At 52.0% G+C, this 14,256-nt stretch overlaps 1 protein-coding gene across 9 annotated transcripts in view; it reads left to right on the top strand.

Annotated features, from left to right (window-relative positions):
- The first annotated feature begins 4,404 nt into the window (after positions 1–4,404).
- IGSF9B (immunoglobulin superfamily member 9B) overlaps positions 4,405–14,256 on the top strand; it is a 57,500-nt gene continuing 47,648 nt past the window's right edge. For 3 of the 9 annotated variants that reach the window (XR_012492722.2, XM_019719071.3, XM_019719070.3), the window contains exon 1: positions 4,407–4,926. Coding sequence is in view for 7 of the 9 variants with exons in the window: in XM_019719071.3 (XP_019574630.1) it covers positions 4,863–4,926 (64 nt within the window). In the remaining 2 variants the exon portion in view is untranslated. Of the gene's footprint in view, positions 4,927–14,256 lie in introns of all 9 variants that reach the window. The other 6 variants (XR_012492723.2, XM_074321633.2, XM_019719074.3 and 3 more) reach the window with 4 other exon arrangements.

A 14,256-nucleotide genomic window follows, 5' to 3' on the forward strand; every position in this document is an offset into this window, starting at 1 on the left:
TCAGATAAACTTATCTGGAATTACAAATCTACTTTCTTCCCTGGGCAAGAACTTGTTCTCCTTTCAGCCAGACAAGAAATGAATACAGTTTGGCTAAAATTCCAGGAACTGGTTTCTTTATCAATCAATCTCTATGTAAGATGCCACAAACATGTCTTTAAGAACTCTAACTTAAGGCTCAGCATGAGAGAATTCTGCTCTGTATGGGCAGGTTGTGGGAGAGTGTCATCTCACACCTTCTCATAGGTGTGGTATATCCACCATATGTGTATGATGGTTAGTGCACAGTTAAGCATTGTCACACTGCTTGTTTGTAATGGGTGGGTTCTGATAGGCCCTCTTCCCATTCTTGGGGACTCATCTGGATGAGATATCGTAAAATGATTCTATGGTGGTTGGAACAGGTGTCTTAAGCCTGGAAGGACTGGATCTGTCTCTGGCTCAGTCACTACGACTGAACCAAAGGGGAACTGCAACTGAGTAGGGGAACACTGGCTATTCTGGGAAATTTGAATCATATTGAAGTTTGAGTTTTAATAAGAAAAGTCTTTAGGAATTTATTTTTGGAGAGGGTCAAGCAAACTATTAGAATAGCTACTCAAGTTCAGAAAAACAACTTATGTTCAGAGGCCACCTGCCCAAGAGACAACCAGGAACAGGGGGGAGAAGGAAGCCAAGCAAGGTGCTTGCAAAGTTCTGTGAGCATTTTGAGCCTAGATGGAAAATTCTTATAATAAGGAGGTTGAGAATCCTGCAAAGCTTTTCTTCACTTCTCCTGTATCAGATCTTAAGATTAGTATTTATATTTCGGAAATCCAATTTCCTTTGTTTATTTTCTGCTCTCCTTCCAAGTTCTTTTAAATCATTCTGACTGGTCTCTGACATATGAAGAGAAAACAAGGTGAAAGAATTTACTTCACAGATGGGCTAGAATTTTATAAGGGTCAAGCTCACATCCCAGTGTGCCTGGGACTGGTGGCAGCAGCTTGAATTAAAGTGAGAAAATTCTAAGATCTGGATAGTGTTTGCAAACATTTTCTTTCTAGGGATTTCTTCTACAGTTCATTTTTGTCTAAATTTTGAGGACTGTTCTCATGGCACATTGCATCATTCCCAAATGGCTACAACACAACCTCCCATCCCACGAGCTGTTTGTAACAATGGGACATTAACATTGCTTCTGTTTAGAGGTAGGGGTTTCTGTTCTTTGTCTGGAATTTGGGGTAGGGCTTTGACTTTGGCAGAAGTGATGCACTGCATCTTCCAAGGCTAGGACATACAGGGTAATACGCCTTCCACCTGGTGTATTGGGATTCCAGCTCTTAGAACCTGGCCACCATGCTGTGAGGAAGCCCAAGCAGCCTGTGGAGAATCCCACATGGAGCAGGACTATAGTTCTTTGCCCACAGCCCTGGCTGACAGCCAGCATCAACTTGCTAGCCATGTGAGTGAGTCATCTTTAATGTATGACTTCCATCTTCCAGTTGGTCAGATGTCATATGAAATAGAGAAGAACTGTCCTCCACCTCAAGCCCTGCCCAAGTTGCAGATTTGTGAGCAAATAAATGACTTTTATTGGTTAAATTCACTGCACTTGGGGATTTTTTTTTTATATGGCCAGATAACTGATACAGTTTCTTAATGATATAAACATTCAACATGCTGTTTGGTGCTCATTTTGGGTAAATTGCTTTGACTTAGAACTGCTTCTTTTCCTCACAAGCAGCTGTCCTGACAACTGTCCTAACCTAGATTCTACAAAGAGGTCTGGAACCACCGAGGAGGGTGAGAGGTGACACATGAGAGAACCATTGTTTTTGAGTCCTACTTGCTCAGTGGACATGAAGAGGGAGTAAGGATAGTTTCCTCTTCTCTTAGACTTAAGGCTTCTGTCAAGCACCTTTTTCACTTGCCCTCCAAGGGCCTATTGGGATGTGTGGGTAGGTGGCTGGATGTGGTTCTGGTAAGAGTAGCATTTTTTATTTCCCAAAAGTAGAAGGGATAATATACACTCCCATATCTGACGTACATACACTGCATTTATTAGAGACATTGATGACTAATCAGGTACACCTATGAGCTGCTCTTGGGAGTGGTTTACATTCTTCTCTCATGTCCCTCATGGACAGCTGGGATCAAGGCTCACCTTCAATCCTTCAATGGAAGTGTCCATGCCAGGGAGGGTCTGCCATCCTTCCTGGGTCCAGAGAATAGCCATACGCCAAGAGGAAAAGACTTAACTGGTCTCATTCCACACTGTGATCTGATATAGTATGTCTCTTTTGAGCTGATATTAAACCAAACTGAGACGTGTCTGGGGATGATGCTAACTTATCCCTTTGTATCTCAGTTTTCTGCCTTCACTCCTTTGCACCACTCCATTTTTAATCCCCTAGCAGAAAACACTACACTGAGTAGGACAAAGTAGACAGCCAAGCAAATACAATCAAGATAATGGCGACATTGGCTTTATCCTTTTCCTTATCCTGCAGGCAACGAGAAGAATGTTTCTCTGAGCACAGATGCTTCTGACTCCTCTGTCTTGTTTATAACTCACAAGTGCTAGGAACTGGGGCTAGCCCTTAAGAATCCAGCATTTCTCTCAAGGTCAATTAGCTGCTTAAAGGTTTTGGAAGGGGAAGAATCCTGCTATCACCAGCTCTGCAAATGGATCTCAGTAGGCTTTATCGCCCTAGGACCCTGGGAAAACATGTGTATATGTGTTTATATATACAGAAGGGGCCAAAACAATGTATATACATTTTAAGAAAGGAAAAACTGTATTAAAATTGTAATACTCAATATATGCCAATAACAAAAGATGAATACAAATCTGTATATACGTTTTTTTTGGGACCCCCAGTATATATGTTGAGGGTGGACTTGTTCTTGGGCATGCAGCTGGGAAGTAGGCCATCAGTGGGGGCCTAGAGCTTCCAACTCACTCACTTCACATCCCCAAGAAAGGCACCTTTGTAGAGAAAGAACCTACAGTAATGGCTCAATGAGAGATGTACCCAGAGTTATACATTTGAGTGTGTTTGCATGACTGGAGTGGGTGGGTAGAGTAGGAGGTTATTCAATGGTTCTGGTTCTTCAGATTATATCCAGATGCTAAAACTTTACCAATGTATTTGCTGCTCTGCTGGGGTCCCAGGTTTCCATCTCCTGGCTGCCAGTAAGCTAAGAAGCTTCAGGTTTCAGGACAGGCTGTTCGCCCAGTGTTCAAGTCTACTTTTGATGTATGTTTTGTGTGTGCGTGTGTGTGTGCGTGTGTGTGTGCGTGCGTGCGTGTGTGTGTGTATTTCCAGAAGCAAGTCTCCTTCATTTTCCATGGTGAGCTTCAAATCCTAGAGCCAGCGCTTTGTGGCCAAGAAGTACTTTGAGAGGGTGAAATTTCTAAGCTCTCCTTCGCTGCCCCTCTGTCTTCCTTCCTTGGCCAACAGCCCATGGTAGGGAGCTATGCCACTCACCACTGCTTTCATTCCAGAAAGAACAAGCATGTTCACTGTAGCCACAGAACGCTGGTGTGAGGTGATTGTTTGTAGTAGATGTTTCCATGACACTCGTTTATTTCTTCTTCAAATACAACTGTATTTGGGGAGGGCATGAAGAGAGGTTAGAGTAGAGAGATTGGGAAGTATAAAGACCTTCCCATTTGTTCATCTGTCCTCTTCTGTAGGAATAAGAAGCCCACCTTCCCCTTTCCCTGTGTTCCTCCATCCCAGATCCCTGAACTGCTCCCCAAATCCATCTTGGCTTCATGCTGCTAAGATGGGGCTAGGCTTCCAGTTAGGTGGGGAAGACAGGAATCTTGTATATGAGGAGGCAGTCTTTTTTGGAGAAAGAAAAAACTTTCATCGTTCAAAGTTGAGATTTAGTAATGACGAGCAACACTGACTTGCATTGGGGGTGGCAGTATGTGTTGGGGTGGGGGGGAGGGGTTGGGTCGGTGACACTACCGAGGCTGAGCCAATGACTCATTCTAAATCTTAGCGACTTTCAGAGGTCATTTTAGTCATTCCCCTGCCTTCAGGCTGGATGGAGCTTTAACTTAACATCAGTTAGGGTGGGAGGGGGTGCGTTGTTGAGGAAAGCATGTACGTGTGTGGAAGGGAGTGGGGGTGGGGGAGTTTGCGCGTGACCTCTTTGAAAAGCTCTCCAGCAAAGGACGTTCCTGAGCTTTCCCAGGCTGCCGGTTCCTGGGTTTCCCCATTATTGAATCAGCATCGTCCTCCCGGGAATTGCTTTTAGCTGGATGAAAACCGGATGTTGTGTTCCCTGGGTGGGCGGGGGCGACGTCCCCTCAGAACTGTCAGGGATAATTGAGACTCCCAGGGTCCCGTTATCAAGCCAGAGAAGCTACCATTTCCTTTACCAGAAACTTGCCATGCAGTGTGAGCAGAGAGGAGAACATAGCAGAGCCGCTACAACGCCTTCTCTCTGGCAATGCGCATGATTCTGCGGCTCTGTGCTCGCCACACTTCAACGCACCTTGAAATGGGCTCGCCTTCGCGATGTGACGGACAGACCTCTGAGCCAATCGGTCCCTAAGCTTGTGGGCAGTAACCAATAGGCGGGAGGCAGAGGCAGTACCAGAAGCCCGGCTGGCTAGGCTTCACCGTGGCGCTGGCTGCGCTCTGCCTGGGCTGGTAGTGCAGGTGCCGCTGCGCTGGGGCCGGGGAGGCTGCGCGCGGAGCGGATCCGCGGAGGGATGGGGAGCGGGCCGCCAGGGCTGCAGGAGTACCCGCGCGGGGCGTAGGCGGGCGCGAGCGGGCGTGAGCAGGAGCTCCGGAGAGAAGTGTGCGGCGCAGGAGCACTTTGCGATAGGATGAGGCTCCTGGCTGGCGCGCGGTAGTACTATGATTTGGTATGTGGCCACTTTGATAGCAAGTGTGATCAGCACCCGAGGTCTTGCGGCTCAAGGTGAGTTGAAGTGCAGCGTCCCTGCTTTGCCCCTCCCGGCTCTCTCAGCCCCTTCCTCCCCGCCTCCGGCTCCCGACCCCGGCGAGCGCCGCGCCTTTCCGCGGGCGAGGCTCAGGCTTGGGCCGGGCGCGCTCCGGGGCACTGCCGGGAAGGGCGGGGGACCGCGGGGCTGAGGGTCAGGCGGGAAGGGGCCCCAGCCCGCGGACTGTTGGGCACTAGGGAAAAAACACCTTGGGATCGGGGTCGACTTTGTCCACCTTTGGCTCTAGGGTTTCACACCAGCATGCGGAGCCGGGTGCCCTTAGCCGGAGCAGCCGCGTCCTCCAGCGTCGGGGATCGGCGGCTTTGCTAACTCTGGGTGCCGGGGAGTTTGCGGGTGTTGGGGCAGGCTGCAGCACGCTGACGCCCCGCGCAGAGCTGCTGCTCCGCAGACCGGCCTTTGCAGGGAGGTGCGACCCAGAGCCTTGGGACTCTCGGCACCCACGGCTAAGGGACAGGGCTCTCGGCTTGAGCGCGCCCACCGCTCCAGCTCGCGCCCCTCCTGACCACACGTTTTGGCAGCTGGAGGTCGGATCCTCCTTGCTGGGCGTGGGGGGTGGGGTGAGGTGGCGCACGGAGCCCCGAGGGAGTAAAGAGCTGGTTAAGCACGGGGGTCCCTTGGCGGACTCCGAGGAGTGTCCGATTTTGGCTAACCCTGCCAGGTGCCCGCGCAGGTCTGAGCCGCACCTGGATCCCGCCAGGTAAAAGTTCCCTGGGAGCGCGTCGCAGCCGGGCGGACCCCACGCCGCCCTCCCAGGCGACGCGGCAGAGCTGGCTGGGGGCAAGGGCAGCGGGGTAGGGTGTTCCCATTGCTGCATCTCGGAATAGAGGGAGGTTTTTCTCTTTCCTTTCCCCCCCGCTTGAGCTGCGGAAGAGGCTAGAGGGAATCCAGCGAGTTGGGTGATGCGCGCGTGAACGCGCGGGCTTTTGCTCTGGAGACGGGCAAGGAGACCTACAAGCCTCTGGGTGGCACCCCCAGCTCTCGGCCCTTGTATGGAAGTAGAAGCGGAGCCGGGAGGGTGCCAGGACTCTGAGCTCACTGTTCTCAGCGCGCAGACACGACCCAGCTGCGGGCAAGTTCACAAAGCCGGGAGGAGATGGCCGCGGGTGGGTGGGTGGAAGTTAGCAGGGAGGACCCGCTGAGGACAGAACCCACTCCTAGCGGCGCTGGGCAGAAGGGGTAGGGTCCTCTTGTTACCTGGTCTGGGGGTGTGCCGGGGAGAGGGTGAAGTGATTTGAGAAAGTTTCTGGAATGGAATATCTCCCGTGCTATTTTGGGGGGCACGGGGTCTGAAAACAGAACCAGAGGAGGGCTAAGTGAAGGGTGATTTTGTTAAATGATATGCTGACCTCGATAGTCTTAAAACTCTCCATTTGTCGAGTGCGCAAACTGAGGCCTGGACACTGCAGGAGCTTATGGAATGGGGATGGGTGTGCGGCAGGTCAAGTTGTGCTTGAGAATCTGCCTCTAGCCTCAGCCTCCTTTCCCCTATTTCGTTGTAGTCTTCCAATGCCCTCGTCCTCCTCCCCTCCAGTTTTTGGTATGTTACTTATATGGGACTGTCACTGAAAGCACAGAAAGATATGCTGGGATCTTTGAATAAAAAAGAGACACTACAGGGAGGCTCTGAAATAGCCTCCAAAACGGAGAAGTCAGGGTGCGGGGAATGGACTTTTTGCAAGTTTAAGCAAAGAATAAAGGAAAATGGGTTTATGTTGCAGCAACACACCGAATGGGCAGACAGAAGGAATGACTTCCTAATACCGAATGTTGTTGGGCATGAAGGCTATGCCTTCTTTCTGGGTATGAAGAGGTCCTTCTCTCTGGGTGGCTTCACATGTACCCCTGCCTGCCACCCCTTATTGGTCTTGGGGTCTTTATAGCCTAAAGAGTCTCTGTGTGTGGTGGTTAAAGACTTAGGACTAGAGTCAAATGACCTGGATTCACATCCTGGCTCTGCCACTTGCTGGCCCTGTGACTTCGGACAAGTCGCTCAAGCTCACTAAATGTCACTTGACTCATGGCAAATGAGGTTAACAGGATGAGCTTGTAGGATTTTTTGTGTGTGACTATTAGTGCTATAAGGAAATGAGTGACTACCTGTTATATAGTAAGTGCTCAATAAATGTTAACATTACTGTTTTTTTATTATTGTTATTTCATTATCTCTGAAGTTCCTGGCCTCTTCTCAGTTTCTTCCCTTTGGGCCATTCAGGGCATAGGGAGCTGGGACTGTCGGGGGAAGTTCATAAGGCTGCCTCTGTCAGGAACCAAGTAGCCTTTCATGGGCTGACCTTGTAAGGGGAGAACCTCTTATCACCGAGCAGCCCAGGGAGATGTGTGGATGGCATGCAGGCTGCTTGGAAAGCCTTTGAAATATCTGCAAAACTGACCAGAGTCTTGTCAGTGGCCAGAGGCTTGTGGGAAGGACACAGGGAGCCCAGGAAGCAAGCAGGTCATAGCCTCACAGTCTCTGCAGGCAGAGACAAGGGGGACCTATGTGGCAGGTGCCTGCTCGAATGAGAAACACCAGCAGTGTTCAAATGCTGGCTCTGTATGAGAGCTCAGCTGTTCTCTGACTGGCAGAGGTGACTTCCGAGAAGATTCCTGAGGGGGAGGGACTTTGAGATGCCATGCTTAGGGTTTGCCTGACGCAGGGGTTGCTCTAGCAGAGGGACGGAAGGGAACAGGCCCCTTAGATATTGTTGGGTTGGGACAGAAGTAGGGATGGGATCCCCCTTTTGATTTGAATCATGTGTCTGGAGGGGAGGGAGGTCCATGGAGAGGTTGGGGTGGGTATGGAAAAGAGACTAGAGAAGTATCTGGAGCCTGGAAGATGGTGATTGGAGTCTCAGCATCCCAGACATTTGCTGAGCAAGCTTTGGGGAGGCCCTGAGCCATAATTGACTGACTCTGGGCCTTGATTCCCATGGCTGCCTCTTCCTGTCTACCACAGGTTCTGTGGTTAGATTATCCCTGACTACAGGTGTCCCCAAATAAAGTGGGGTTCGGACTGAGATCCTGCTGGTATCTGGACCAGTGCCCTCTTCTATCTGGCTGGCCTTGACCCTCCGTTCTTCCCTTTGGTGATGATGAGAGGGAGATTTAGACCTGGAGGCTTCTAGCAAGACCTCATGGGCAGCCTATCAGCTAAGAAGGACTCAGCTCAGGAAGTGGCCAAGTGCTATGTGTGTGTGTGCATGTGTGTGTTCCTAGCACGCACATACTCTAGAGGTAGGGGTGTGTCTGGCTGCGTGAACCTGGGAGATGCTGAGGAGGGGATGTGTCAGAAGAGGCATGGTGGAGGGGCAGTGGGAAGAATCAGCTTTCAGCTGCTGGCCTGAGGCCCAACATGTGCTAGACTTGGAGTTGTCAGGTCCCAGAGCTGGGTGGTTTCATGTTTATGGCTCTGAGACAGAAAGCTGGGATCTAGTTACCCAAGGAGCAGAGGCTGCCTAGCTGGGGTGATGCTGAAACCCAGCATCTCCCTACCCCTCCCTTTTTCCTGGCTCCTGGCACTGTTCTGTCCTGGTGCCTGTGTTTTCTCTCTCCCCTCTGCCTGCCCAGCCAGGGCGTGGTTCTCAGAGCCTGGCCTACTACTCTCTCTTCTCCCTTGGCCTCTTTTTTCTTGCCTGCTGGGCACCTTCATATGTACCTTGCACAGGGACTGAGGGCTGGGAGGTAAACCCCAAAGGGGACCAGGCCTAAAATTTGATGTACTTCTCTTCTCCAACCATGCACGTCTGCACCTCTCTTCTTCTCTCTCCCCCCAACACCCTATGGCCTTCTCAGGCTGGGGCCCAGGGGCTCAAGGGAGCAGTTCTTTTCTGTCTGCTCCCTAGGATGGGTTAAGCAGCTTGTGTGAAGAGTGGATCTGAATCATGAAAAGAACTGTAATTGGTGCAAGCTGTGTGAAGGTGTGTGCATGTCTGTATGTGTGTGTGTGCGCATGTGTGTTTATGTGCACATGCCTGTGTGTGCATGTGTGTTTGCATTGCACCTGTATGTACGTGTGTGCACGTGGGATGCAGCAGGACAGGGGGCAGTCTGTCTGCAGGCACGAGGTGGGGAGTCATTCCTCTCCAAGTGCTGTGGGTGGCAGTGAGACTAGACGCAGAGCAGATGCCTTGCTTTCCTTAGTCTCTGGCTCTGCACCTGAGTCGAGGTAGCCCAGAAGTTTTCAAAGTTGGAGGCTCAACCCAGACTCTGGATTGAATGATGCCTGAGTCCCCTGAGAGAGGCTTAAGTGGAGGGACAAACCCAGGCAGAGCTCCCAGGGACACTGACAGTGGATCTGTCTTACTCCAGTGGCTCTGGCACCATTGTCCATTATCCCGCACACCCCGGTGTAGAAAAGGGCGGGGTCCCTGGGAAGATGGGAGACAGTTCTGGGTTGGAGAGGCAACCTATAGCCTGGCCCCTCAGGGGCACTGCCCACGGTTGCCAGTCCAGTTTGCCCCAGGCAGCTGACCTATTTTTCTTAGGAATCTCCTGCTTTTCTGTTCTCTCTTGTGTAAATAAGCAGCAGATTGGTGAGCAGAGACAGGCCGTCATTAAGGTTTGGAGAATGGCTCCATGTGTGCCAGGCTTTGAGGGAGGTCCCAGCTAGCTTAACTGTCTTCTGAGGAGAGGGGACTGCAATAGTCCTTTCTTGGCCTGTCCTTCTCTTTGTCCCTCCCTCATCTCCCTTAGCTCCCTCCTGGTCGCAGGTACTCACCAAGATGGTCTGTGGCAGACAGCTTCCACACAGGCTTGTCTTCACGAATTGTCTGAGGTGAGCCACTGTCCTCATTTTCTGGCTTCAGAGTAGGGAATGCTGATGTTTCACTGTGAGTAAATATACAGCTTCGATTGCCCACTGACTTATCATGTCTATGCAGTACCTTACCCGAGGAGCGTGGCATGTGGCAGGCAGAGCCCACGGTGCCCTCACCTGGCCAGGCCTGCCTTCTGGCCCTGGAGCACACACGTGTATTTGGCCATGCATGAGTGTGTAGGTGTAGGCCTCAGGCCAGGTGCTGGGGAGGGCTTGGAGTGGGGTGTGGCTTTGCCTTTCTGCTGAGGAGCCATTAAAGGAGCAGAGCAGAGGTTGAATTACTGACTGCTTCCTGTCAGGGGCTCTTGGGGAAAGGGCTCTTGGAAAGACAATCTAACCGAGAGCAAATTAAGGTTGCTAATAGCATTGCTGCCTCGTGAGCTGCTGGGGGAGCCCAGCTGAGAGGGATAGGAAGGAGAGGTACCCGTGGGGGAAAGGAGGTGTGCCATTCCTGTCCCTGCTCCCTAGGGCCTGGCTTCTCAGATGGGAGACTTCACTGGCTAGTCCAGTCTGGGCTTACCTGACCTCTGACTTCTGACCAGGAGAAGTTTCAAGAGTCGTGGTGGCCGGAAGGGCTATGAGGACACCTATGGGAGACCATAGGAGATGGGAACTTCTCTGAGGATCTGCCTAGGCTGGGTGTGGGGGTCTTTGCCGGAGGCAAAATGATGTCCCAATGATCTCTAGCCCACATGCCTTCTGGAAAGGAGAACAAGGACATTATCTGATGTTTTGGACACAGGCATCTTTTCCATCTCATACTTTTAGAGTGTTCTTAGCTTTGCTCTGCACAGGAGGGAGTCTGTCCTCTGCTTTCCTCCTGCCATCCTTCTAGGCGTGTGCCTCTGTGGGCTCCCTGGAATCTCCTGGAGCCTCCTGGCTTGTCAGGGAGGAGCGATTGGGGGACTATCGGGGGCTGTGCCTTTTTTGGACTCAGCAGAGATTATTTTTAGGCTGGCAGATGGAGGTAGTGGTGGCTGTCGCTGGTATTATTAGACAACAGGCCTGTGGTTTGGGAGTCTGGTGCCCAAAGGAGGAGGGGGAGGGGGGAGAAGGAAGAAGAAGAGGGGCTCCAGTAAGGACCTGTACTCGGGGGCCATGGAGGCTGGTGCTCACTCACAGTTTTATTACAGCCACCACCAGACCCAGGCAGAGGCTCCTGAGGCTCAGGCATCGTGAGGCTTAGCCCAGAGCCAGCCAGAGTCAGCCAGCTGCCTACTTAAATGCCCACCCTGTCATCCTTTTCTGGTCCTGGACTGCAGGAGTCTGGCTGTCAGAACCTGTGCAGAGCATGTGGTGGGGAGGACACAGTCGGTGGGGGCTGGGTGCTGTTTCTTGGGGCCGCGGGGGAGAGGCCTTCATCCCTGGCCTGTGATCTATAGGGTGGTATGAATGGGTGCAGCCCAAGAGGAGATGCCGGCTCCCTCACCTTCTGCCTGTGTGACCTGGCTGAGTCAGGGAGCCTCCCAGTTTGCTTATTTCTGAAATGGAGATGGTCGTACTTCTGTCAGGTGGGCATCATGGGTATTGTATGAACTGCGTGTCACATGTCCAGCACAGAGCCTGGCATATGGTAGGTGTGGAGAGAAAGCTAGGTTTCCTGACAGCTGAAGCTCTCCCTGCATGGGGTCCTGTACCTTCTCTGGTATTAAGAGTGTTTCCCATTGTCGGCTGCCCTTCCTCCTAGAGCCCTGTCTTGGTGGAAGAGCGCCAGGTTGTGAGTGTCAAGTGTGGGGCTGTGCCAGGCCTGGACGCCTCATGGTGGTGTGCTCACGGGGCATCCAATGGCAGCTCTGGACCCAGCTCCCTGCTGAGTACCACCTGGCCTAGGGAGCAGGAGATTTGTACCCTGTGGGCTTTCCAAAGGTCAGCCAGACCACAGGGGCCATCTCACCCTCCTTTGCCCTCCTGCTCTCTCTTCCCTATTGGGAGAAAACAGCTCCAAAGTGGGTTGGCAGAGCCTCAAGGTGCAGATTTGCTAGGCTCAGGGTATTGCTGTGTCCTGCCTTCTCTAAAACGGGCATGTGAAATCCAGGACACCTCACAGCCTCCTACTGTCCTCGTCCCTGCAGATGCCGGCTTCCCTATGAAGTTGCAGCCTTTTCCCTTTGGGCTGCTTAGGCTTCTGTGATGGGGGACTGGATCTGGGAGTCTCTACCCTTCTTGCAGCCCTTCCACCTCAGGTCACATCCAGTCTTCTCTTCCCCTCTTCCCTCCCTCCCTTCCTCCCTCCCACCCCCTCCTCCCTTCCTTCCTATTCCCTTCAGAACCAGTGGGCAGTTGCTCCAGCCAACCCTCCCAGAGAAGCCTGCCTGCTTGCTCCCTGAAGGAGCAGCCTTATCTCTGTCCCCCTCTTGGTTCTGGGTCCTTCAAAGGCCTGTGTCTATGTCTCAGTGGCTGAGTCCTCTGTGCCCCTGAGTGCACTCTCTCTTGCCCTGGGCTGGACTCTGCCTGTGTCTGCTTTGCCCTATACCCATCTCTGTCTCCTTCCTTGCTTCTTTAATCTCTTTCACCTTCATTTTAGGTTTGATGTCCTCTTAGATTTGAGTTCCTCTGTCTCTCCGTCATCAAAACCCTCTTCCCTCTTCATTGCCAGCCTGTTTACTTTTTTTTTTTTTAAATATAGTGAGCTTTTTCGGAGAAAGTGTTTTATTAGACATGCTTTGGCTCAGAAAGGATCAGGCTTAGGGAGAAGTGCTTGTGGGTGATGGAATGAGAGAATGTGTGTGTGTGTGTGTGTGTGTGTGTGTGTGTGTGTGTGGTGTGAGGAGATGAAAAAAGCTGATAGTTTAGGATTCAGAAAACCAGGAGGAGGTGCTGACTGTGGAGGCCCCCACCCCTTTGCCTTCTTCTTGGCAAATTCCATCTCGTTTGTCTTCTCATCTTTGGGGTACTTATCTCACTGTGTCCTCTCTCAGCTGCTTGTTTCTAGTGGACAGAGTCCTTGAGAAGAGATTTGGGATGGGGCCACCTGGCTAGGGGGTGAGCTTTGGGTGGTGCCAGTGCTGGGAGAAGTGTTGATGAGGCTGCCTCATTGCCTTGCGATGAGGATGAAGGAGCAGGAAGTGCAATGAGCAGCTGGCACTGTAGGAACCCACGTCAGAGCGCAGAGCCGACCCACCTCCAGGGCTTGCCCCTCAGAGTCCTGAACCCCAGCAGCTGGAGAGCTCCAGAGCCCAGCTTCTCTGGTAGAGGTGGGCAGCCACTCCGTCCAGCAGTGCCCACTATTTCCCTGGCCCCTCTTCCTGCTGCCCTAGTCTATAGGCCCAAAGCCTTGGGAAGGAGCCCCCTTTTGTGGGTAGCCTCCAGGTACCCCACAGGTAACTCTGCTGCTGGGAATAACTCCTTCCTCTTCCACCAGGATCCTGTTTTTCCTCCTTTCATCTGCTCAAAAGTCTGTGCTATACACACATGTGCACACACTCACACGCACGCGTCCACATGCATACACACATCCTTTGGCCAAAAGCTACGCACACAAACATGCACACACACATGTGTACACATGTTGCCCCCCCTTGCTCGCTCATGTTGCCCACTGTTTGCCCATTCCTCCTGGGTGCAGGATCAGCCTTTGTGCTCATTAGATACTGGGAGGCAGGCTCTGACCCTGGGATTATTGGGGAGGCACCTGCTGCAGCTGGGCCCTCTCTGTGCTTTCCCTGAGGGGCTGGAATTCAAACGTAGTCTGAAGCAAGGTTGGTGGTGGGGGGAGTTGGGAAACCTGCTGAGGCCTCAGGCAGGTGAGTGCAACACTCTGCTCTGCTCCAAAAATACTCTGTGATCTTAGCTCTTTCTCTAGAAAACAGTGATGTCACCAGTAGCCAATCAGCTTCTGGAAGGTCTTGCCTCCTCCTCCTTCCGCAACTTGCAGGGGAGAAGAGGGAGAGGGGGAGGGGGAGGGAGAGAAAGAGAGATGCACAGAGACACACAGACAACATACAAACACAGAGAGAGATGAAACACAGAAACACACAAGCACACAGAGACAGAGGTCCACACAGAAAAGCAGGCAAAACTCCTTCCCCTTGCACAGGTGAACAGAAATCCACGTATCCCCCACACGCGCGTGCACACACACACACACACACACACACACACACACACACACGCAGACACTGATAGAGACACAGAAACAGGGAGACAGGCAAGTAGACAGTATTACCCACATAGAGTGGGAGCTAGACACACACACACACACACACACACACACGGGACTTGAAGAGAGACAGACATAGAGACATGGAGGAGGACAAGAGAGCAGACAGACACAGCAGAGAGACACATAGAGTTAGAAACAGGCACAGAGAGACAGACATGAGGGAGAGACAAAGATGGGAGGAGACAGGCAGGAGCACAGGGGTAAGAGATGCAGTAAGAATCAGACCCAGAGGCACTCGACACATAGACAGCCAGACAGATAGACAGACAGGCACAGATGCTGCTCCCCTGGGCATCCTCTCTATGCTGTGGA

Source organism: Rhinolophus sinicus, chromosome 9 (genome assembly GCF_057876585.1).
Source record: "Rhinolophus sinicus isolate RSI-liver-muscle chromosome 9, RSI-T2T, whole genome shotgun sequence".
Lineage (NCBI taxonomy): Eukaryota > Metazoa > Chordata > Mammalia > Chiroptera > Rhinolophidae > Rhinolophus > Rhinolophus sinicus.